This window comes from Lipotes vexillifer, unplaced genomic scaffold (assembly GCF_000442215.2).
Source record: "Lipotes vexillifer unplaced genomic scaffold, Lipotes_vexillifer_v1.1 scaffold1154, whole genome shotgun sequence".
In the NCBI taxonomy this organism is placed as follows: Eukaryota; Metazoa; Chordata; class Mammalia; order Artiodactyla; family Lipotidae; genus Lipotes; species Lipotes vexillifer.
Genome location: NW_006770904.1, coordinates 1887629 through 1914707, shown reverse-complemented (window position 1 = coordinate 1914707; position 27079 = coordinate 1887629). Strand labels below are relative to the sequence as shown.

Genomic DNA, 27079 nt, shown 5'->3' with positions numbered 1-27079 from the left:
GCTCTCCCACCTCAGAGGCACAGCACTGACTGCTGGCTGTAGCACCAAGAGCCTTTCATCCACAGTACTCAGCATAAAAGGGAGAAAATTAGAAAGAAAGAAAAAGAAAGAAAGAAAGAAAGAAAGAAGGAAGGAAGGAAGGAAGGGGAAAGAGGATAAAATAAAATAAAGTAAGATAAAATAAAATAAAGTTATTAAAAAATAATTATTAAGAAGAAAAAAAATTTTTTAAGTAAAAAAAAAAAAAACGGATGGATAGAACCCTAGTACAAATGGTAAAAGCAAAGCTATACAGACAAAATCTCTCACAGAAGCATACACATACACACTCACAAAAAGAGGAAAAGGGGAAAAAATAATAAATCTTGCTCTCAAAGTCCACCACCTCAATTTGGGATGATTCGTTGTCTATTCATGTATTCCACAGGTGCAGGGTACATCAAGTTGATTGTGGAGCTTTAATGTGCTGCTCCTGAGGCTGCTGGGAGAGATTTCCATTCTCTTCTTTGTTCGCACAGCTCCCGGGGCTCAGCTTTGGATTTGGCCCCGCCTCTGCATGCAGGTCACCTAAGGGCGTCTGTTCTTCACTCAGACAGGACGGGGTTAAAGGAGCCGCTGATTCGGGGGCTCTGGCTCACTCAGGCCGGGGGGAGGGAGGGGTACAGATGCGGGGCGAGCCTGCGGTGGCAGAGGCCAGCGTGACGTTGCACCAGCCTGAGGCGCGCCGTGCGTTCTCTTGGGGAAGTTGTCTCTGGATCCCGGGACCCTGGCAGTGGCGGGCTGCACAGGCTCCCCGGAAAGGAGGTGTGGAGAGTGACCTGTGCTCGCACACAGGCTTCTTGGTGGCGGAAGCAGCAGCCTTAGCGCCTCATTCCCATCTCTGGGGTCCGCACTGTTAGCTGCAGCTCGCGCCCGTCTCTGGAGCTCCTTTAAGCAGCGCGGTTAATCCCCTCTCCTCGCGCACCAGGAAACAAAGAGGGAAGAAAAAGTCTCTAGAGTGAATATGCTTTTAACTAGGACATAAAGTGTTTAAGCAATTTATATAGATAATTGTCATACTTTTAAAACACAAAAATGCTTTTTTTGTGCTAGTTACCATTCTTTCATGTATTTTATTTAATCTTTTCAACCATCTTGAGAGAGATTAGTGTTTATCCTTATTTTACAGGTTCAGACATTGAAGCAAAGAGTAACTTGCTTAGATCTGGTAGCTAATAAGTGAAAAATTATTACCTTTTTTCAGATTATGATAACACATATTAAGTCAGAAGGCATTTTTGTCATCATCATAAACTTGAAAATGAAACAGGTAATAGAAAGGAGCATAGTGTAGAACCAGACGGATTTAGATTTAAGAAATGACTGTGAAGGATTTGCAGAAATCTCGTTAATAGGAATTCTGGTTAATTAAAAAGTAAATAAAAGGGTAATGTACTCTCATCTTTTATTTTTTTCAGTTAACAGGTATGATTTATTCCTCTTTCTGTATCTTATCCCATAGGTGAAGCAGAATTTTGACCTTTTTATCTGAGACCAGTCTCTTGAAAGTAGTCTTGTGTATGTATTACTTTGATAGAAATAGATTTTTTAAAAGTGATGACAACTAGAAATTAGAATTAGCCTACATTTTAGAGCTAGAAGTTATGTAGTTTGATTACATCCTTTTAGAAATGTTGAGATATACATGACTGGGATCAAACAGCCATTTAATGACAGAGCCAGGACTAGAACTGTTGTTCACTGACTCTCAGTTCTGTGCCTTTTGCTTTTATTCCACATCTGATTTTAACTCAGGCAGGTCTGATAGATGATAAATCTTAAGGCACTTAAGAATAGCTTTGTAAGTATTTGCCCCAAATGAGCCCAAGAATGGGTGAATGGAACTAATTTTTGTCCAGAAATAAAAGATACTGTACAATGTAAGATATTATTGAATAGTGTAATAATAGTAATAATCTTTCTAAAATTTTAAGTTGCCATAGCCTATGTAAAAGTTAGTGATCCATATTTACTATATATCTAGTTTTAGAAATCCTACCAAGTTCAATCTATTTTTTCTCCTTCCTGGAAGACAGTAGTACTATGGGGATTTCATATAGAGATTAACACCTTTGTCACTTAATAACTATTGCCAGAGTTCTCTTCTGTATGTCACTTCCCACAGTGTGTGATTCTCAGGATTCCTAAATTGTTAACTGTGTATAGGTTATATGCTTATTCAGCTCACTCAAGTAGAGAGATAGGTGGCTTCCTTCCTTCCCATATAGTTTTTCTTTCTCTGAATATGTCCTAAATCCCTCTTGCCCACCACAACCTAAAATTAGAGTCAGAATGTATATACTCTTTCAGTTTTATGGGTAACCTAACTTCAAAATAACAGTCTACAATGAAATGTATCCTTTTGCTTTACTTTTATTTTCTTCAGCTATTTTGGCTCCCAACTTTGTGTTCCCACCCAAATTTGGTTGCTAAGAGTTTAGAGAAGAATTTTTTACTTAGAAGGAGGCAGGATCCCTAAACCCCAGGATAAACACAGAGCCAGGCTCAGGTTGGGAAAGGAATAATTGGTTCCTCGGAAAAAAGGCAAAGTCTGGCTTCAGGCTCATCCCCTCTTGTCAGCAGCAAATGTGGGTGCAGATGCTCCTCTCTATTGGTATAAACATCGGGAAGCTGGGAATTCAAACTGGAATGAAGGTCAAGTGTGTGTGTGTGTTTACAAAATATATATGTGCTTATTTATTTTTACTATATACATATTCACTGTTACATTTCCCTTTTAGATTTTATAGTTGCTAAGCCACTTTAGTGTTAATAGTGATTATCAGAAAAAAAAAAAAAAGTGGGAAAACTTGGGTACCTAGTATACATACTTGTAACTGTTCACACCTCATACTAGTAGAGCCAGCAACTTCGTTTGGTGGTGCTCCCAAACTGGTGTGCTTCTCTCAGTCCCTGCGTGTATTCTAGTGTCCCATTAGGTTAAGTTCCTCCTCCTAAATGCTCTATTATAGGAGGTGAGTTTATGCAGATAAAATTATTTCAGATGTCCAATTACAGAAATGTATGTTTTGTAAATGTAGCCCTAAAGACAATGTCCTACTCTTCAATATTTGTGCCAGATCCCCAAATTTACTTTTTCTGAAATACATGGGAAAAATCCCTTACTCTTTTGTGGTACTGAGCCAATTAATAAGTACTGGTATGATTTGTACTTTATAGGATTTTGCCATTTGGAAGACTTACCTGTGTTATCGAGAATGAAGCCACTGTAATTTTTCAAACATTAGAATTGCCATCTTCAGGTTTTTACTTTCCTAATACCCATCTCTTTATCTTTGAATCATATATCAGTATCCTCTGGTGGTACCATGTCCAAGGTCCAGGTGATATTTCTTAAACCTAAAGCAATTTCCAGATAAGTCTTGGGACTGTGTAAGCTACGATTTTGATTCTTAAATGGTTAACTATCAGAATATAAATATATTTATCTTTGTTTAGTGATTGGAATAAAGGACCAGAAAAGTAAGATAATTGAGGAAGAGAAGTTAGAATAACTAGGGATATTTTTCCTGTAGAAAGGAATTCTAAACAGAAGAGGAAGGATGAGGCAGAGATGGGGAGGAGGAATTGGAACCAGGGAAGGAAACTGGAATTAAGAACAGTCCAATGTAAGAGGAGAGACCAGAGAATTCAGTGCATTGGACTTACCTTAGAATCAGATGAATAATTCTAATAATGGCTATATTTATTGAACACCTACTATATGTCAGGTACTGTACAAAGCGTTGTTTTTTTGTTTGTTTGTTTGTTTGCGGTACGCGGGCCTCTCGCTGTTGTGGCCTCTCCCGTTGTGGAGCACAGTCTCTGGACGCGCAGGCTCAGCGGCCATGGCTCACGGGCCCAGCCGCTCCGCGGCATGTGGGATCTTCCCAGACCAGGGCACGAACCCGTGTCCCCTGCATCGGCAGGCGGACTCTCAACCACTGCGCCACCAGGGAAGCCCACTGATTATTTTTTCTTAATTTTTATTGAAATGTAGTTGATTTACAATGTTGTGTTAATTTCAGGTGCATAGCAAAGTGATTCAGTTATATAGCTAGATAGGTAAATAGATTCTTTTTTAGATTCTTTTCCATTATAAGTCATTACAAGATATTGAGTATAGTTCCCTGTGCTATACAGTAGGTCCTTGTTGGTTATCAATGTTATGTATAGTAGTGTGTATATTTTAATCCCAAACTCCTAGTTTATCCCTCCCCCCCTTTCCCCTTTGGTAACCGTAAGTTTGTTTTCTATGTCTGTGAGTCTATTTCTGTTTTGTAAATAAGCCCGCTTGTATCATTTTTTAAATTCCACATATAAGCAATATTATATGCCAGGGGTCCCCAACCCCCCAGGCCGTGGACTGGTACCAGTTTGCAGCCTGTTAGGAACCGGGCCACACAGCAGGAGGTGAGTGGCAGGTGAGCGAGCGAAGCTTCATCTGCTGCTCCCCATTGCTTGCATTACTGCCTGACCCATCCACCCCCATCCCGGTCCATGGAAAAATTGTCTTCCACAAAACCAGTCCCTGGTGCCAAAAAAGGTTGGGGACTGCTGTCATTTGCTATTTGTTTTTCTCTGTCTGACTTAATTTCACTTCATATGATGATCTCTAGGTCCATCCATGTTGCTGCCAATGGTATTATTTCATTCTTTTTTATGGCTAATATTCCATTGCATCTATATACCACATCTTCTTTATCCATTCATCTGTGGATGGACACTTAGGCTGCTTCCATGTCTTGGCTCTTATAAATAATGCTGCTATGATAAGTTCACTGATTCTTTGCTTAACTATGTCAAGTCTGCTGGTGAGCCCATTAAAGGAAGTCTTCATCTCTGATATCATGTTTTTTTTGTTTTTGCCTTTTCTTGTTTTTTTTTTTTTTTTAAGCATTTTCATTTGACTTTTTCTTGGACTGTCCATCTCTCTGCTGAAATTCCCCATCTGTTCTTGTGAGTTGTCTACCTTTTTCATGAAAGTCTTTAACATGTTCATTATAGTTAAAGTCCCTGTCTGGTTGTTTTAAAATCTGGATCATCTCTAAGTCTGATCATTTTATTTCTTGGCAATGAATTGGTTTTCCTATTTCTGAGGGTGTTTTAATTCAATATTTTTAAATTGAATTAAGGACTTTATATGTATAGCAGTAGTGACTGAGGTATGTAATATCAATATTTATGCCTGGAAATGGGCTTCTTCTGCTAGACCAGTAGGGTGAAGGTTGATTTAATTTAGTCAGGAGTGAGCTGAGTTTGAGCTTTCTTGTTATGGTTACCTTCAGCACACCCCAGGCTTCAAATTCCCCAGAAGGTGCTGTTGTTGCCTTGTACTCAGGGTGGGGGCTGGGTGCTGTAGGGTTAGTGTCAGTGTTAGTGCTGTATTGTCAGCTTTTAGCCATCTCTGCAAGCCTGCACCATGGAAGAAGTGTCTCTCCACACCCTTGCCTTCCCCCAGCCACAGCCTTGTGCTGCTCATTACTTGGGGCAGGGGAAATTTCTCTCTTGTCCTGTCCAGTTTTAGTCTCAGGCAAGCTCTTGTGTAGTGGGGTATCTGGGTGGGGCTGTCCACGGTCCTGCCTTTCTGAACCGTGGTAGCCACACTCTCCCTAGTATCTGTGATTGGTCTTGGGCAGGAGTCTTCTATCCTTCCCTCAGCAGTAACCGACTCTGCTTAGAATAGGATCCTGGGTCCTGGATGGTTTTCTGCCCCTCCCCCAGGGGTAAAGGATTTTTCCTTCTACTCTTCCCCAAGCTGGAGCTGCAGTGAGTCTTTGCTTGTCCCCTGAGGGTGACAGGATTTGCTGCCTTCCAGCAATGGCTAAGGCTTGTTTTGAATAGGAGAAAGGTATCCAAGAAGCACGCCAGGTTGTCTGTGTTTCCCTTAGCAGCCACTGATCACCTCCTATAGGCCGACATACACCACTGGGGTGGCTCTCTCCAGTCTCCGTCTTTCTAGGGAGTGCTTGGTAGAGACCTGTGGAAAAGAGCTTGCAGGTGACTGTGCACTTTCCTTGTGTCACTTACTCCAAGCTGACCGGTTAATCGCACACTTGGACTTTAACTGTTGGTTAAAATTTTAGCAGATTTCTTTTTACCCACTTGTATGGTACCCACTTCCTGTTCCTGTGCTTTGCCACAGGAAACATAGTGAGTATGTCAGCTGTCTCCTTGGAGGATCTTGTCCCTCTTTGAAATTCAGGTTACTTTGTTATCTTGTAATGTCACCTGACTGATGGGCTAAAGAAGAGCTATGATTTTGTAGTTTATCTTTTTCTCATTGTTAGGGTGAGAGTGACATTCTTTATAGCTTTCTATATGCTAAATTTAATTCAAATTTATATCTAATAACAATTGTTTTAGTAATCATAGATTTAAAATTTGACAAATCATGAACTTAGGAAGATTGCTGACACAACAAACTTGAGATTTACTGCTTTTTAAAACATGGCCCATAATATACATGTATAGGTAATCTTCACATTTTTCTACTTGACATATTCTTTTTTTTTTTTTTTTTTTTTGCGGTACACGGGCCTCTCACTGCTGTGGCCTCTCCCGTTGCAGAGCACAGGCTCCGGACACGCAGGCTCAGCGGCCATGGCTCACGGGCCCAGCCACTCCGTGGCATGTGGGATCTTCCCGGACCGGGGCACGAACCCGCGTCCCCTGCATTGGCAGGCGGACTCTCAACCACTGCGCCACCAGGGAAGCCCCACTTGACATATTCTTGCCTTTAGCTTCTTTACTCCTTGCTTCTCACCAACATTTGAATAGTATTGCTGATGCATGAAGCATATTTTCCCATGTTTCCAAACCTGACAGCATTGTCGTCTATTCAGCTGTGCATAGCAGAAATCTGGGAGGCCAGACATCACAGCTTCCTCACCTCCATCATCCAGGCCATCAGCAAGTCCTAAATATTTCAAATTATTTTCAATCCTAAGGCCAGTGCCTAAGTCCAGGCCTGAGTTTCTCTTGGGACTCTTGAAATATTCTTATAGTCTCTCATCTCTTTCTAGTCCCCCTTTCCCATACTTGCCAGGATAATTAATTTTTTAAAAGGTGAATGTGATTGTATCACTTCCTTATTTAAAGTCTTTCATTGGCTCCTCATAATCTTCAAGCTTCAGGATAAAGTCCACATCTTTAGGGTCTGTAAGCACCCTCCCTTCCCCACAAAAGCTGCTCCAGCACACCTCTATAATCTGCAGCCAATTCTCTCCATATTTCTTGGCTTTAGCCAAACCGGAGGTTTTGCAATTGCATATTCTCAGTTGTACATAATTCCATGATTAGATCATTTTGTCTTAGCGCAGTTTTTCATTCTTGGCTGTGCATGAGAATCAAAACTTTAACAAATTCTGAAGCCCAATTAAGTCAGAATTTCTGAGGGTGATATTTCTTTTAGGCTCTCCCAAGTAACCCCAACATCTAGCCAAGGCTGAGAACCGTTAGCTTCGAGTGCCCCACTCCCCATTCCTCACCCTCATTCCATCTCCAGTGTGTTTATCATTTGGTTCAGTCCTGTTTATTTTAAAAATTCAGGTGGCAACGAATTCTCTTGGGATCCTTCTTGATATTTCTCCCTCTTGTTCTGCGTAACTATGGGTGTATGTACCCCATAGCATCAGCTGCATACTGTGCCCTGAAGAGCCTGTGGTATTAGAATATATGCCATTGATGTACCATTAGTTAAACACCCAAAGTGTCAGGTCTTGATAATATATGAAAGTACTGTGACTGTAATTTTCAGTGGGGTGTGGGGTGACAACCCAACCCCCTGGAGCATATGTCAAAATCATCTAGACCGGGAGTCAGCAAGCTTTTTCTATAAAGGACCAGTATTTAACATACTCAGCATATATATAGTAACTGCAGTAAATATTTTCAGCTTTGTAGGACATGTGGCCTCTGTCATAACTACTCAGTTCTGCCATCGTAGCATGAAAGTAGTATGAGTATGACTCAAATATGAGTATGACTGTGTTCCAGGAAAACTTTATAGACGCTGAAATTTGAATTCTGTGTACTTTCTATGTGTCATGAAATATCATTCTTCTGGGTTTTCTTCAACCATTTCAAAATGTAAAAACCATTGTTAGCTCGCAGACTGTACAGAAACAGTTGGTGGTAAGATAGGACTCATGGTCCATACTTTGCCAATCCCTGATCTAGGGGATTTTTTTCAAGTTATAAATGCATCATCTCCCTGAGAGTTTAATAAGCTGCCTGTGTGGGACACATGCCCAAACTGAGAAGTCACTGGTGTCGGAAACTAAGGGGAGCAATTGCCACACCTTAGATTTGCTGGAATGAAAAAACAAACTTGAGATAACCAAATTTGAACACAGATTATTTAAACATATAATGAGGACCATTTCTATAAAGAAGGTAGAAATTATGAACAGCCCCCAAATTTAGTCTTACTGGTATGTTATTTTCACCTTGAGGCTTAGAGTATGTTGAATACATATAAATGTTCAGTATCTACTTGCTAATGATTTTGTTAGAAGGGTTAGATATGCTATAGAGGATTAAAAATTATGTTTAGTGTTTGTCTATTGAGATAGGTTTTGTTGTTTTTATGACTTTGGGATTTTTTTTTAGTAAGTACCTCTTATGTAACCTTAGCCTAGAGTGGTGATTTCTGTCTTTATTGTGTGTCATGATTATCTGGTAGAGCTGATGAAAATATAATTGTCTAGGTCCCCCCTCGAGTGATAGTTTTAGTTGCTCTGTGGGTAGTTCTTGTTAGCAGTCTGGGTTGAGAAGCGTTGGCTTCATAGAGCTTCTTCTCCTTTGATGAATATTCTAGAATGAAAAACTATCTTTTGAAGACAGTGTATCTGCAGTAAAGTAAAAAAAAAAAAAAAAAAAAAAAACCAGGCTGGTTGCTAAAAAATAATCAGTAAAGAATAAAATAATATAACCCATCTCCTCTAGAAAAAAAAAAAAAAAAAAAAAAAAAAAAAAACCAGGCTGGTTGCTAAAAAATAATCAGTAAAGAATAAAATAATATAACCCATCTCCTCTCTTATCTTTAAAAGATAGCCATTGTTAGAATCTGTTTATGTGTTTCTCTGTACCTATAATTTTTGAACAAAAAGGATCATATAACATGTACCACTCTTTGATTTGTTTTTACTTAGTTAATATATTCTAGATATCTAGAGGAATTTATTTCTCATAAATAATTTTGTCCAAAGATTAAAATCAAAAGCACAGAAGATAATTTTTAGTGACTTGGCAACCAGGGCTGAGAGATACAGATTGGGATCAGGGCTATTTCTAGAATTGTTTGGAGACTGGAACAAATCACTACTCCTCTGCCTCTTATCCCACTAAAAGTAAACAAACACACTGCAACAATTCAGTTTAAGATGAAGATTATGGACAGCCTTGAATAGGGAAAAATAATGAAAGGGCTTTAATGAAGACGGAATATCTCCTTTCAGTGAATTACAGTAATTGAACGGAAGGCATGCTTCAAGGTTTCTGTTTTGTAAGTGTATTTTTAATTTCTCATTTTGTATTTTGTTTAGCACCAGCAAAGTCTCCCTCTGGCTTCATCCTTTTATTGTCGCTCAGTTGCAAGAAGCTTGGATTAGGTGGGATATGGGTGGAAAGAGAAAACTGGGCCTCTGGGTGTTCACGTTAGCCGTACAAGCCTGCACAGGTTAAGAAAAGGTTGTCATACTCCTCTCCTGTTCTTAGCAACTGTTCTTTCTCTAGGGCTCTGGGGCATCTGTCTTCACTCTACTCTTAGGGTCCTGCAGTTCTCCAGGTGTCCTGCGTTTGCCAATAGTGAGTCGGACCTTAGACAGACTTGTTTATCTGGAGTAGAACCAGGTCTTCAGAGGCCCTGTTCACTGACATGGTTGTATTGATCTATCAGGTAATTTAAAATAGTAGTAACGGCCTTCCCTGGTGGCGCAGTGGTTGACTCCGCCTGCCGATGCAGGGGATGCGGGTTCGTGCCCCGGTCCGGGGAAGATCCCACATGCCGCAGAGCGGCTGCGCCCGTGAGCCATGGCCGCTGAGCCTGCGCGTCCGGAGCCTGTGCTCCGTAACGGGAGAGGCCACAACAGTGAGAGGCCCGTGTACCCAAAAAAAAAAAAAAAAAACTAGTAACAACCTGAAATCTAAATTAATTGTAGATATTCTCAGCAGCATTCGGTTTTTTTTTCCATGATAAATAGTGTGATTAAGAAAAACAAAGAAACATAAAAATAAATTTGAGTTTGGGCAGATTGTTTGTGCTCAGTCTGCTTGAGGGATAATCCTGGATTGGACATTAGAGGACCATTTGAGATTCTGTTTCAGTTGTATAATTCTTTGATATCTTGGGGATTTATAAGACATTAGACCTAATTTTCCTAATTATTAGGTAAACTGACTATAGCTATATAGTCAGTAGGCAAACAACATTACTTATAATGTCAGATAATCCCTGTTCATAGTGTTACATATAGTCAAGAAAATTTTCACTCTACCTGTATTATAAGGACAACAAATAAAAGTGCTTTTGGGGGTAGCCCTGGTGAGAAGCAGGATTGGGGATCAAGGCAAATGGCTGCTCTTATTAAGAGTAGGTGCCTGTTCCAGCGCCTGTCTCATCTCAGAACTGCCTTGATGAGCATCCCTCCTCACCCTGTTATTGCTGTATTATCGTCTCGCTTTGTTAGGGTCACTCTGGAAAATTATATCTTTTAAAATATAAATATTCTTCAGGGCAAGTTAAGCATTTTTGTCTTTATTTTTTGTAAATTGAAGCTGTTTGGGAGTGACAGTGTGAAAGCATTACTTCTGTGAAAGCTGGAAGAGAAAATCCTCTAAAAGGCAAGCTTTGTCTGTTTTTTCTTAATCACCAGCATCTCTCTCTTATGCCATAGAGAAGCATGCATGGTACTTTAACACTGAAAAATATATCAGATGTCTCTTCCTTGAAATGATTTCAAATTATAAGTCCATTCTAAGTGTCAATTCTTAAGAATTTAGCAGGCTGAAACTGATTTTTTAAAAAATCTGTTTTCTATATATCCTCTCTTCTTAAAAATTAAACTTTTAATTTTGAGATAATTGTAGATTCACATGCAGTTGTAAGAAATAGTACAGAGAGAACCCATGTGCCCTTTACCCCATTTACCCAATGGGAACATCTTGGAAAACTACTGTATAATATCAAAACCAATGTTATTGACATTGATAGAACCCACCAACCTTTTTCAGATTCCACAAGTGTTGCTTGTATACCTGTACTCATTTGTGTGTGTGTGTGTGTGTGTTTAGTCCTGTACAGTTTTATCACTTGTATATGTATCTACCACCACAGTCAAAATACAGAGCAGTTCCATTGCCACAAAGATCCCTTGTGTTTGTAGCCATTTTAAAATAAGAAGTCCCCCATTTCCCTCTCCCCCAAGTCCTTGGCAACCACCATTCAGCCAGAAAGAGAGAGAATGAAAGGCATGCTAGAGAGGGAATGAAAGGCATGCTCATCAATTGTCTGTAAACCAGGCTTCAATGAACAGTAACTGAGACTACATTGAAGAAAGAGTGATAGAGCTTGAGGAGTTCCTGCTAAAGACTAGCTAGCATACGACCTGAGAGACAAAGCACTACAAAAATTCTGACTGATTCTTTAGTATGTAAAGGTGAGAACCACGAGGGAAATGGCCTGAAATTCTTAAAATAGTAAAAGATAAAAATCACTGACTTATTTCTGAATTCTGAAGGTAAAGATCAGTTCATTTATTTATTGAACAGATAGTTTTTGTACTTATTGTACTTATTATCTGAATTAAGTGGTAGTTTTTAAAAATGTCTGGGCACTTAGTATAGAAGATAGAAAATTATATATCTAACAGCAGTTAATTAACTTATATAATTTATTGCAAGAGATTTGCAGATATGAGGGTTTATTAGAGAAATTAATAGATTATAGCTATATGACAGGCACATTTAGAGGAAATTAGAGGCTATGACCTTCTGAAGTCATGGAGGGAATGACTGCCCCATCAAGCATTAGTGATGATGATAACTGTTAAAATTTATTTAGTACTACTATGTATCAAGTACTGTACTAGGCATGTTTTTAATCTGTTATATCTCATTTAACCTTCTTCCAGACCATGGGTGCTCACTATTTGTTAAACTGGATTTTCTAAGATGTTTTTCAACAGAAATTATTAACATTTTGCTTTTCCTTTCAGAGATGTGGTACTGGATCTTCCTCTGGGCTCTCTTCTCCTCTCTGTTTGTCCATGGTGCTGCAGGAGTGTTGATGTTCGTGATGCTACAGAGGCATCGGCAGGGGAGAGTAATCTCTGTCATTGCAGTCAGCATCGGATTTCTGGCTTCTGTGACTGGAGCAATGATTACTAGTAAGTTGATTTAGTTTTAAGCACATAATTTTATATGCACTTACAGTTTTAGTAACTTTATTCTTATTGTAAATGCAACAGTGTAATCTTTCATGTAGAATATTTTTTAGCACTAACCACACTTCATCTAGAAAGGTAAAGATCAGTTCGCTTAATTACTGAACAGATAGTTTTGGTACTTCTGCTGTATGAATACTCATTATGGAAGGTTTTGGGGAAATGGAAAAACTTGTAGAAATTGTCAAGAGGTAAAGCAGTTCGTGGGGAAATTTATCTTATAGTGGATGTAGTTTCTGCTTTAAAGGAGCTCACTATGTGGTAAGGGAGAGAGGTAGGCACACAAATATGCCAGTGATAATTGTCATTTAAAAAAAGTGAAGATATAGCTCTTAGGTCCTTGATGTCATCTGCCTGTGACTACAAAATAAAAGTACACTTCCTTCTTTTTTTAAAAGGATATTCTAAATATATTACAGATAATTTTCCTTCTTTAAAACCAGGAAATTAAAATTGGAATAAATTCTAATTTTGACATACTTAAAATATTTTTTAAGCTTTAGTTATTGTTATTTCACATAGTCTTAATTTTTAATCATTTAAATAAATTTCAGGACAAATTGGTTTACTTATATTTTAAGAACAGTTGGAAGTTTAGAAGTAGCAATTACATGTTTTTTACCTTTTAAATTCTTGGGTTTTAAAGTTTTTCATTTTTTTATTGATGTATCGTTGATGTACAATGTTTCAGGTATACAGCAAAGTGATTCAGTTATACATACATATGTATTCTTTTTCAAATTCTTTTCCATTGTAGGTTATTACAAGATATTGAATATAGCTCCCTGTGCCATACAGTAGGTCCTTGTTGTTTAACTATTTTATATATAGTAGTGTGTATCTGTTAATACCAAATTCCAAATTTATCCCTTCCCCCCCTTTCCCCTTTGGTAAGCATAACTTTACTTTCTACCTCTGTGAGTGCATTTCTGTTTTATAAATAAGTCTATTTGTATCATTTATTTTAGATTCCACATATAAGTGATATCATATGATGTTTGTCTTTGTCTGTCTGACTTACTTCACTTAGTATGATGATCGCTAGGTTCATCCATGTTGCTGCAAATGGCATTATTTCATTCTTTTTTATTCTGAGTAATATTCCATTGTGTATATATACCACATCTTTATCCATTCATCTGTCCATGGACACTTAGGTTGCTTCCATGTATTGTCTCTTGTAAATAGTGCTATAATGAACATTGGGGTACATGTATCATTTTAAATTAGAGCTTCCTCCGGATATATGCTCAGGAATGGAATTGCTGAGTCATATGGTAACTCTGTTTTTAGTGTTTTAAAGAACCTCCATACTGTTCTCCATAATGGCTGCACCAATGTACATTCCCACCAACAGTGCAGGACAGTTTCCTTTCCTCCACACCCGCTCTAGCATTTATTATTTGTAGACTTTTTGATGATGGCCGTTCTGACTGGTGTAAGGTGATACCTCATTATATTTTTGATTTGCATTTCTCTAATAATTAGCAATGTTGAGCATCTTTTCATATGCCTAATTGGCCATCTGTATGTCTTCTTTGGAAAAATACCTATTTACCTGCCCATTTTTTGACTGGGTTGTTTATTTTTTTGATGTTGAGCTGTATGAGCTGTTTGTATATTTTGGAAATCAATCCTTGTCAGTCGCATCGTTTGAAGATATTTTCTCCCATTCCATAGGTTGTTGGTTCATTTTGTTTATGGTTTCCTTTGCTCTGCAAAAGCTTTTAAGTTTAATTAGTTCCCATTTGTTTGTTTTTGCTTTTGCTTCCATTACTTTAGGAGATAGATCCAAAAAACTCCTGCTGCAATTTATGTCAGAGTGTTCTGCCTATGTTTTCCTGTAGGATTTTTATAGTATCCAGTCTTACATTTAGGTCTTTAATCCATTTTGAGTTTATTTTTGTATATGGTGCTAGAGAAGGTTCTAATTTCATTCTTTTACATGTAGCGGTCCAGTTTTCCCAGCAGCACTTTTTGAATTTCTCCATTTTATATTCTTGCCTCCTCTGTTGTGTGCAGATTAATTGACCATAATAGTGCACTTCCTTCTTAAACACAAATTATTATGACATAAATCTCCCCTGGCCTACTAGAAATTAGCCACTTTACGGTGTCCTCCGGCTGTCTGCAAGTTTTCTACTGTGCTGCCTTATGTGCATGTCCTACAGTCCTCAGGTTCGCTCCCTCCGACCTTCTCCTCTTAGCGCTGTACTTAGGCCCCAACTCCAGCCTGGGGTTCTGCTGTGCTAGATGAGCTAGAACTTAGATGCATCCTGTTGAGCCTGGAGGGGCCTCAGCCGCTTCCTTCGTGTGGTTCTGCCGGACACAGGTGCTTCTCTTTGCCGCGAGGTCTCGTCAATGCAGGTGAACAGCAGAGCTTCTGTTGCCGTTCACTCTGGCCGGCTGCTGGGAGGCTAGGGTAGCTGGCTGTCGCTGCTGGATCTGCTTCAAGACTCGCCACCGAGGGCTTCTTCTTTTCTAAGTTCATTCTTAGCCCCAGAGATGAGAGGAAGTCCTTTTCTTCCATGGCTCCAAGGCCTCCCTCCTTCTGTGTCCCACAGTCACCTTTTCCCAGAGTGATCAGCATGCCTTGCCTTGAGGGGAGAGCCCTGTTCCCATGTCTCTGGGTTTGTCCTGTGGCACAAATAAGACAGTCATAAAATAGTTGTGGGAAATAGGGAGTAGTCTGTTTTCTCATCCTGTCTTCATTTACTATTTGGTTTTTGTGTGTTATCTTGCGTTAGGTTTTCTTTGTGCTGCATTCAACCTGTAAATTTCTCATATGGTACTTCATTCATTTTGCCATCGGTTTACAACAAGCAATCAGATTTAGCTGAAGCACCGAATGTGCAGAGTGGAGTAGTAGGAAATTCAACTGGAAAGAACCAGATCCTCAAGGATCTTGGACGGCCAGCCAGAGTCTGGACTTTATTCTGTGGGTCATGGAAAACAATTAGATATTTTAGAATGGGGTTGGAAAGGGGCAAAGCAATTCGATAGGAAAATTTATTTTATGGCTGAATGTAGAATACATGTGAAGAAAGAACCAAGAAGAAACTCTGAAAGGGCAGGGACCCTGTCTGTCTTCATCACTGCTGAATCTCCAACAATAAAACAGAACCTGGAATAGAACAGATACTCAGAAAATACTGGTTGGATAGATGGATGTAGTGAGGGAGGAAGCACAGAGGAAAGGAAGGAAGAAAGTGGGGGGAGGGAAGAAGGGAGGAAAAAGGGGAAAGAAGAGGAGTTGAGACATTACTGTGATCTGAATTTGAGGCTAGATCTGAACTAGACTAGTGGCAGTGGGTTGGAAAAGGAGTTGGTGTCAGGACTGTGGCAAAGGGAAAAGTCCAAATTAGTTGTTATTCACTGTGGTGGCATACAAAGAGACATGAAAGGGACTGCTGACGTTCTTGGTGTGGGCCACTGCTACAATTGTGGAACCGTAAACAGAGGAGGAAGGAAGAAGGAACAGCTTGTTCCGAAGTCAAAAGTAGTATGTGTGTTGTATGTGTGTTTATTGCTGTAAATTACTGTGAAATTTTAAAGAGGACATGATTCTACTTCCCTAATGATGTATATGTATATATTACCTGCTTTCAATTCAGTCAGGAATAACATAAGCTAATGATTTTGGAAACCGCAGTGTTATATTTAAAAATCCTTACAAATATGTCTGACACAATTTCAAGTAAAAATTTGTATCCAGGTTAACAATAAAACATATAAATTTCTTCTGGCTAATTTTTTGACCTGCAAACACTTGAATTAAGAAAACTAGCCAATGTGAATATTTAACTGCATTTATTTTCTTAATTTTGTGAGTGCTAGCACAATCATAGCTCTATATTCAATTCAGCAAATGATGGCTAAATATCTGTATTCAGCAAATGATGGCTGACTGACTATAGATACATATCTATTATATTTTACTACCGCTTAGATTTTTTTTTTTTTTTTGCGGTACGCGGGCCTCTCACTGCTGCGGCCTCTCCTGTTGCAGAGCACAGGCTCCGGATGCGCAGGCCCAGTGGCCATGGCTCACGGGCCCAGCCGCTCCGCGGCACGTGGGATCCTCCCGGACCAGGGCACGAACCCGCGCCCCCCGCATCGGCAGGCGGACTCCCAACCACTACGCCACAAGGGAAGCCCCCTCTTAGATTTTTATTTCCAGAATAGAGTGATTTTTCATTTTAGTTAGTACTGGTAGTTAATACCAGAATTGGGAGGAAATGGGTTTCTCTATAATGCCATTGCTTGGCATTGTATTGCTGTCTAATTTTAGCAAGTCTGAGGGTTAAAGTGACACCTCTTTGTTGGTTTAATTTGCATTTCTCTGATTACTAATGAATTTGAACATCTCTTTCTATTCTTATATATTTAGATTTCTTCTTCTACAAATTGCTTCTTTAAATTCTATGCTTTTCTTTTGGGGTTCTTGTTTTTTATTAAATGATAGATGTTTCTTAGATGTATTGGTGTCTTATTGGTTTTGAACTTTGCAAATAACTTCTCTGTCTTTTATCAGTACCTTCATGATGTTGTTTATTGAGCAGAAATCTTTATTCTATATAATCAGCTTAAAGAGTCTTTTTGCCTATGGTTTATAATTTAGAATTTTATTTAAGAAGTTATCCTCCACACCAAGGTCAAAAGATACTCTGATATATTTTCTTTTGTTAATTTTATAGTTTTACCTTTGTATTAAAGTCTTTAATTTATCTAGAGCAGGACTGAGCAAACATTTTCTTAAGAGGCCAGATAGTAACTATTTTAAACGTTGCAGGCCAGAGGGTCTGTGTCACTACTATTCTGCTCTGCCATTAGGGCATAAAAGCAGCCATAGACATTGGTAAATGAATAGGTATGGCTTTTTCCAATAAAACTTTATTTACAAAAACAGATGTCTGACATTCAGGTCATAATTTGCCTTCTGGTCTAGAGTCTATCTTTGTGTTTGGAATTAGATAGGATTCCAGGTGTATTTTTTTTTCCTCCCATGTAGTAAGTCAATTTTTACTACATCACTAAAAAAATCTATCCATTGATTCATCCTTTTTTGTGTACTGTGTTCTCAAGGTACATGGACCTGCCTTCAAATTCTGTTCTGGTTTGTTAGTCTTTTTATCTGTTCTTGCAGCAAGGCCTCATTTTTTTTTGTCTCTGTTGTTTTGTAGTATTTCTTAATATCTGGTAGGGCTGGTCCCTCTCATTTCTTTTCTTTCTCAAAGTTAACATAACTATTCATGGACCTTTATTCTTTCATATAAATTTTAGAATATGTCTACTGAGTTCCTCAAAAAGTATAACTGTGATTTTTATGGGGATTTAATTGATTGTAGAGGTTAATTTGGGAAGAATTGACATATTAAATTAAATCCCACCCAGCAACATGTAATATATCTCCATTTGTTCAGATCATTTTCTACGTCTTTTGTTAGAGTTTAAAAGTGTTTTTTTCAATAGGAGGGTTGTATATTTTGATTAAGTTAATTCCTAAACTCTTATTATGTTATGGTTGTTGTGCATGGTATCTTTTTTAATTACGTTGTTTAGTTTTATTATATATATATATATTATTTATAGAGAAATGCATTTAAGTTTTTTAAGTTGAGTTTATGAGAGATTAATAACAAAGCAAAAAACCGGTTTTCTGGAAAGATAATAAGGTGAATAGATTGCTGCCGTAACTCTAAAATAGTTAAGGCAGAAAAGTAAAATATGGAACAACATAGAAGAAATAACTACAGACTCAATAATAAAGGTAGAATAAAGAATTATAAAAATGACAGTTCTGTAAACAGTTATATATTCCTAAATATAAGTTGCTAAAATTGGCATAAGAAGAAATAGAAAATATGAATAATACAATAAGTATGTTTAAACAATTGAAATGTTGAAGACTCCTCCTCCCAAAAGAAGTCCAGACTCAAATGAGGTTTACAGATGAGTTCTACTAAATTTTCAGGGAACAGTTCCTATTTTTTCCAAATTATTGCAGGAAATGGAAAGATTAAAAACTGTGCACAGCATATTTGCTGGATCAAAGTAATCTTGTTGCTAAACAAGATGAAGACTACGGAAGGATGGAAAAGTATAGGTTCATTTACTTTAAGAATGTTATCCTAGGAGTGCAAAGATAGTTCAGTATCAGAAATGACTAAGGCTGTATGCCAATAAAACATTATGGACACTAAAGTTTGAATTTCATATAATTTTTATGTATCATGAAATATTATTATTCTTTGGATTTTTTTAAAACTATTTAAAAATGTAAAAACCATTCTTAGCTCACATGCTGTACAAAAACAGGTGGTGAGTCAGACTGGACCTGTGGATCATAGTTTGCTGACCCCTGATCTGATTACACAAACTGAGAATCAACACCATTAGAACCAAATCTGCCTTAACCTTTATATTTGCGTTCTCTCAGGAATGTGGAGGGCAGATCGAATCACTTTCCAGTGGTCCACCTCTCTGCAGACACTTTATGTTGCTGTATATGGACATCTCTGTCACTGGTGACTCTTCTCCTAGTCACCCTTGTCCTTGCAGGTTTACATCTGTTATTTACCTTCAGCTCAGCTCAGCAGAATTGCTTTCTCCACTTCATCTTTGCTATGCCAGTCTTCTCTAGCCCCTTAATACTTTGGGGATCTTTACATATTTCTAATTGATACCTTCTGCTGTTGTTCACAGTGGCAGTTCCAAACATGTTTCATTTATTTCAGGCACCCTGTTACACTTCTGCCTCCTTCATTCTTGCATACACTTCACCAAGAAAATAACGATCACAATATTTGTACTCCTTCAACTGGCTGTTGTTCAGCAAAATATATCTTAACAGGAGTGAAAACTACAGCACAAATTGGGGGAAGACATTTGTTAGCTTATATAAATGTAAAAAGATTAATATCGAAACTATATTTTAAAAAACCCTATGAATCAAATAAGAAAATGACAATCCACTAGAAAAATGGACAAAAGATTTGACAAACATTTCATAGAAGTAGAAACCCTAATGGCCAAATGTGAAGAATATGTGAGGAAAAGCTCAATGACATTAAAAATCAGGGAAACCCAAATTAATTGCAGAGATAACATCTCTTACCTGCCAGATTGACAAAAAAATTTTTTTAAAGATATCAACTGCTTCTGAGGTTATGGAGTAACTGGGATATAAATTGGTACAACTACTTTGGAAAACAAGTTGGCATTACCTAGTAAAGTTGAAAATGCCCATAACATAGGACCGAGCAATTCTGCTTTTACCCACGTTGTAGAGAAACTCGTGATTGCGTACATGTGCCAGAGGTCATGTTACAAGGGTGTTCACAGAAGCAGTGTTTGTCATTGTTAAGGACTAGAAACAATGTCATCCCCAGTAGAATGGATAAATAAGTTGTGGTATATTCATACTTGGAATTCTATACAACAGTGGAAATGTATGAATTACTGCTATATACAACAAGATGGATACTTTTCTGAATATAACATTGAGCCAAAAATTCCAAAATACTTACAGTATCAATTTATATAAAATTCATTTATTTAAAAAACTAAATAACAGATATCTTAGGGTATAGGCAGGTGGTAAAGCTGAAGAAAAGAAAAGGAATGATAAAAACCAAATTTGGGAGGGAATGGGATGTGACTGAGGAGAGTGCGTGCACTGGGACCTCAAATGAAATAGTAATGTTCTTTTCTTCAGTTGGATGGTGGTACTTGGGAATTTGTTGTGTGTGTGTGTGTGTGTGTGTGTGTGTGTATCTACACACATGTCTACATGTATTTTATAAATATTCCTTCATATCTGCTCAATATTTAATAGCAGTATTTCCAAAATCATTTAATAGGCACACAAAATTGTTTTCTTTCAGATCTTTTCGATTAAGAGTTCCACTGGAACAGTCTTTTCTGACTAGTGCTTCTGGGTTGTGAAATGATATAGTGCAATGGGAGCTAGTGTAAATCTGCTTCTTTTGAAGGGAAGTTGTAACTTACAAATTGGTTCCTGATTATCTGCTGGGAGGAAAACCGTAGTTCATTTTATTTTCTGTATAACACTATAAATATCTCTCTTGATTTTGGAAACTCTGGAGTTTTACAGTGGTTTTTCTCCCCTTACATTATAGGATTGAAGATCTTATCTTCTGTTTCTTGAAAGAGTATAAAGAAAAGTGGGTTATTTGTGGTTTTGTAAGTTATTCCTCAAACAGCGAGCCTTCCAAAGTGAAATTCATTTTATTTATTTGCTCTTAACATCTAGTTTTTTAACCCATCTGAATTTACTCTGGGGAGTGGTGTGAAGTAGGGACCTAAATTTATTTCTTCCAAGTGGCTATCGGTTGTTCCACAACATTTATTGAATGATGAATCACTGATTGGAAATTCCTTTATCATTTACTACTGCAGCAGCTACTAACCAAAATTTGGAGTACATACTGGGACCAGACACTATTTTAAGCACTTTCCAAGTATTATCTTCAAACCCACCCATTTTACAGTTGAAGAAATAAGGCACAGGGAGGTTAAGTGATTGCTCAGTGTAACACAGCTACTAATTAGTGGAGCTTGGATTTTAACCCACAAGTCTAGCTCCAAAATCCATGCTCTTAACTTTATATAAGCATGAGATGTTTGAATTAACAAATTAGCACTTCCCAGGCAGCCTGAGCTAGTAATTGCTATGTTTTTCACCTTTTGGATCATTTTTGAAAATTTAGTGCAGGAGAAATGGAGGCCAAATTGTGGTTTTTAAAATTGAAGATAGTCATGGAAATCTAGGGTGAACCCAAAGTAAAGACAGTATTTCTTAGGTTTATTTTAACATAATTTCTGATAACAAAGGCGGCTAAGATCTTTAAAATATTTTCAGAATGTTATCCAGTTCTAAAATTTGAGGATATGATTAATTATACTAGTGAGGTTTATTACTTGATTAAGTAAATGTTGGTGCTACTAGGAGTTTTATTTAGTATTGAGATGATTATCAGTTACTTTATTATTTTCTGAATTGCTTATTCTCTTTTTCACTTGGTGTAAATGTGAAATGATAGAATGATTTGGAAATTTATAGCCAGACTAACCTGGATTGAAATTCCAGCTCTGTACTTACTATATTTCCTTGGGCTGGTAATTGAAACTCTCTGAACCTCTGTTTTTTTCATCTTTAAATTAAGTAATAATACTCAGGAGTGGTATCATATTTAAGATGATAAAGTTCCTGTCAAGATACACAGTATGCTGTAAATATGCTATATATTTTAATTCCTTCTTTAAAATATGTATATGAAAGCCCTTGGCTGAAATTAATAATTTGCTTTTCCTATTTATATCTTCTATAGAGGAATATAATATTTTGAATTTAAGGGAACTCTGGAGTTAACTCTTAGCTAATTTTTATGAGTAGAATTTCTATCTCAGATAATTATAATTCAGTGTCTTCAAATAATTTATTTCTGTTCTTTTTGTTTGATCATTCTAGGATACATAGACAGTTTTTTCTAGAGAAAAGTTGTGAGGCCATCTCAACCTGTGAGATGGCATAACCATAGTTTAAATGTTTCCTCCTTTTATGATTTCTGAATGTACTTTTAAAATCAGCCTCATAGATACCACATCATTATACATACTATAGCAATAAGATGAAGTGTTGAACCGAGCCTCGGGGCTCTGAAGCTCCTGAGATTCTCTCATTCTCAGAAATGCACGTTATCTAAAAAATTTTCCTAGAACAGATGGATGTCAGGTTCATATACTACTTTTATTAGATGTCAAGATACTCGTCTCCAAATAACTTTACAGTTGTAAGCTTTATTTAAACACTTAAACCATTTTATATGGTAGATTGTGAAGTACATTAGTCAAAATTCTGATATTTTATGTGACATTTAAGAATTAATTCATTTTACTGAAATAAATTAAAATTCCTTTAATATTAACTTTTTTCTTGAATAATTTAGAAATTATATTAAATTGTATGGTTTTCTGTATTATTTATAATTACCAATATATTGTGTCATATGTTTATAAAAGTGCTGATGAGGTCTGGCTGATTTAACACCCAGCTGAGAGATTACAATAATGAATTACTCATTTTTTATGAACATATTTTATGTCAAGTAAGCAGCATATACCATAAATACATATTTTGCAGTTGAATAGAAAAGCCTGTTATTCAGTTTTGTGGGTAAATGCGGTATGGTAGAGTAACTTTTACCAATCACATGGGAACTCTTTCATAGAAAATTATAAAATGAGAATGATTGATGATTTACTGTTTGGCTCAGATGAAAAGAGATTTTAAGTTACAGCCATGTAGCGTGTCTCAGAATGAATGAAGGTGTTATTTGTCTCTCCCTCTTTCTCGTCTAGGTGCAGCAGTCGCCGGCATTTACAGAGTGGCAGGGAAGAACATGGCCCCCTTGGAAGCACTGGTGTGGGGCGTTGGACAGACCGTACTGACATTAATCATCTCCTTTTCAAGGATTCTCGCCACACTCTGAGGTTTCTGTGGGCATGTCTTACTTCACATAAGGAAGCAGATGTACAGATTCTCTGAAAATGGCATTGTTAACAAGTGGGAATGAAATTGTACAAGAATGTGGAAGGAGCGGGTCAAAACATAAGGCCTTGAGCTGTGTGGGAAGATTGCCCTCTGGTGTTCAAGTGATTGCACTACTGCACCGCACCTTACGTGCCTCCGTCCCAGGCAAGGCGCATGACACTACGTGAAGCTACAAGAAAAAGCACCTTGTTTAGCTGCCAATCAGGTTAACACTGGCGTTGAATCATCGTTCTTAACAGTGTTGTGTTAAGTTACAGGGATGTTTTGAAGAATTGACATATGTGCCAAACTCTTTTCTTTTTTTAACATGGATAATGTGAAATTTGCAAGTGTAGATGTAGATGAGTGCTGTGAACATATTTGACATGAATTCAGGTGGTGTAGTGAGATTTTTGTTTTGTAACGCTAAATCCCGTATGAGTGCTGAATACCGAATCATTTAATATGAGACAAATTATTTGATTTTTAATGTCGAACGTTTCTGGGATTTAGGGCTTTCATATAAATTAGGCATTATTGTTACTTATGTGAAAAATAATACTTAATGGAAAACTGCTGAACTCTTTTAAGGACTCAAAGTAGATCTATAGGGTGCATCCTTTTCACTCACTTAAGTAACACTCTTTTAATAGTTCCCCTCATACATGAACATTCTATTGATATGAATTTTAAAACTTTATGGGTCATACACATTGATTGTAGCTATGTGTCACAAAAGTATAATTTGAAAATTTTCTTATAAATTTTGTAAGAAATCTGAAATGCACGTTGCATTCTTGACCCTTCTAAAGAAAGTTTTTGCCATGTAGCTCATGGAGAAAACATCTTTACAACTAGTATCTCAGTGGGATTATATCACTTGTTGCATATATCTTGATTTTTGACAAAACACAAGCAGTCTTTCATTCTGGAGTATTAACTGTATTTAAAGAGTGGCCTAAATTAGGCTATGAAAACAAGAAGCCTCATTTGTAGATAAGAAACATATAGGAAGAGTAATAAACTATCTTACTTTGGGTATGTGGTAGCATCATAATTTCTCTAAGTAAAAATTGGGGAATATAGTAAATAATTATAAAATTTGGCAACAGATCTCAGCATATCAATACAATATTGAATGCATATTTGAGTTATTCATTTCAGTTGTTCAGCTCTTGTTTTATGCTGTTATTTAAGTTTACTAGAATCTGTGATGATATTTATTAGAATGAAAAAATCCTTAGAGGTTTTAAGAGGTTTTGGCAATATGTAATTGTATTTAAGAGTACAAGAAGTAAGGGCAACACAGAACCTGGTGGAATTTGTCTCCTACTGAGATTTTTTTAATACCAGGTACAATTATATTTATGGTAACTCAAAGGAAGAGCCAACTGCAGAAAATATAAGTTAAGGACAATCCAGAAAATAATCTGCATACTCTAGCCTCACTGTTTTATAACCTAATTTGGAAAAACGTAAGTTTCTATTAGGTTCCATTCAAATATAAGACCTTTGTTACCCACGGCACCTTTTCTCCACCAAAAAGCTGAGCAGTATCAACAACTCACCGATGAGGAATTGGGGGTATTTTACCAGTATGGAAGCCAGTTTGGGGCGGTGCGGGAGTTTAATAACACTGTGGCTCGGAAATTTGTTTTTAAAAAACCCAAGAAGCAGGTATGCATTCTTAGAGATCTTTAAAGTAAATCTTAAAATTGATTCTTTTTATTATGTTCAAGCCTGAAATTGCTTTCATGTGTTCTTTATATTCCTGACATTTTCCTAAATTAAATTTAGGTCTAAATCTTCCAAGTCAATTTGATTTTTCCTTTTCTGTTAGACTTGAATTGTGTTCTTCCTTTACTTTGGTTATTCTTTAAATTCTTTGGTCAATAATTTAAAGTGTTCATATTTTGGGGGAGGAATTACCAGTAACATGTTGAAATGGTTTGAGATCTACAGAAATGAATATTTATTTTAACACATGGTTATTTTATGTTTCAGAAAGTTACCATGGTAAGGTAACATGGAACACATGGTTCAGAGTCTGAAATTAGCCAGAAAATAACTTGGACACATTAAGTGTATGGCTGCATGGACCAAAGAGAATGAAACTCCTGTTTCTGCTCTAGAATGAAGTATGAGAAGGTGGATCAGTTTGTAGTGTCCTGCAGTTATCTCATTATCAAGTTGCTTTATGTTATGAGGAGTGTGTGTGTGTGTGTGTGTGTGTGTGTGTGTGTGTGTGTGTGTGCTTTTAACTTTTGGGGGAATTTTTGGTTTCTTTGTTGTTTTTAGTTGCTTCCATTGGGATTTTGTGCAACTGTTACTATTTCGATGTTTTGAAATGCAGTTGATAGTGTGAATTGATGAAATGTCTTAATAGCTATTTCTGTGATGAGATTTTTAAAATGTTATTGGTTTTCTTATAGAGACAAGAAACATTTAATGATATATATCTACATACACACATATCATTATATACACATATATATATAAAGCTGCTATATATGAATACAGTCTAATTGGAAAGCTTTTGTTCAATGAACACTTGGACATTATTGTGGAGAATTTGATACATTTGCTCAGTTGAATGATCTTTTAAATAGGTTTAAGGAACTTTGAGATTTTTGAATTTGGGGAAAGTTTTCTTGGTTTAATAGTGCTAGAGATCCTTGTTTGTGATGTGACAAAAGCCCTTATTGATGTATTTGGGTTAAATCTTAAAATTTACATGTGACTTAGCAGTAAATTTTCTGTGAAAAATGCAGGAGGGAAGGGGAAAATCCTCTGCAGTTTACACTTCGTTATTTTTTTAAATGCTTAATAAAATATTGCTGACAGTGAAATCAGTTCCTCAGAGAAGAGACTCCTATATGCCCAAACTAATTATTAATTAGTTAACACGGGAGTTAACATAAGGAGAGTCCTAAATGGTGGCCATATTCAGTGTTTGCAGGTTAATTATTCTTACTTTAGATCTTAGTGTTTACTGAACAGTGTTATAGTTTGTAACCCAATGTACTTTCTTAGTATTTGCAGCATATGTTTCTACTGCCCCCCCAAAATGTGAGGGTTTTGTTTGTACTTTAAGTGAGAAATAAAGAAATGAGCTGCCCTGTGTATCATATATTTGTGATGTAAGGAACAGGAATAGTTTTTAAAATGTTCTTGGAAGACGTCTTTAGAGAACCTCTAATTAAGATGAGGAGAGTGGGGCTGCCACGTCAGTGTGCCCAAGCTGGCACTTACACGCCAACGAATTCAGTTTTGTAAACATTTTTGGTGGATCTACCATGTACAAAGTGCTGAACCTGGTATTTTCTGTAGTAAGTACAAGGATGACCAAGATGGGGTTCCCGCCCTTGAGTCCCCAAGAGCTACCAAGATGATTTAAATCCTAAAACAGTTGGGAGAATATCTTACTTCTAGCTGAGAGCTTAAGTCCTGTTTTTTCCCCCAATTCTGATTTTTCTCAGTTTATTAATCAAATGGAATACTGTGACATAGATTTGAATCCAGGCCCTCCCACTTGTTGACTTTTTGTTTATGATGGTGAAACAGTACAGTCAACTCTCCATATCTGCGGCTCCGCATGCAGGGATTCAACCAACCTTGGATTGAAATATTCAGAAAAAATTTCCAGAAAGTTCCAAAAAGCAAAACATAAATTTGCCCCACACAGGCAACTATTCATATAGCATTTACACTCTATTTACACCATTTACATAGCATTTACATTGTATAAGGTATTATAAGTAATCAATAGATGATTTAAAGTATATGGGAGAATATGCATAGGTTATATGCAAATACTACACCATTTTCTATAATGGCCATTTTCTATAAGCATCCTCAAATTTTGGTATCCATGGGGGTGCTGGAATCAATCCACTATGGATACTAAGAGACGACTCAGTATTTAACAGTGAATGATCAATAGTCATTATAATTTTTTTTAAATACACTTTGCAATACCAATTGAATATATTGTTTTGGAAGATTCAACTGTTTTCTTCCATTTCTACATTTTCCCTAC

General features: G+C 37.1%; 1 protein-coding gene across 1 annotated transcript; it reads left to right on the top strand.

Moving 5' to 3' along the window:
* Nucleotides 1-12257: 12257 nt before the first annotated feature.
* On the top strand, nt 12258-22999 carry TMEM170B (transmembrane protein 170B; the record flags this gene model as incomplete). The annotated part of the gene is made up of 2 exons (XM_007446418.1): nt 12258-12428; nt 22869-22999. Coding segments are annotated over 2 exons (302 nt in total), but the record flags the coding sequence as incomplete, so codon positions are not given.
* Nucleotides 23000-27079: the final 4080 nt, after the last annotated feature.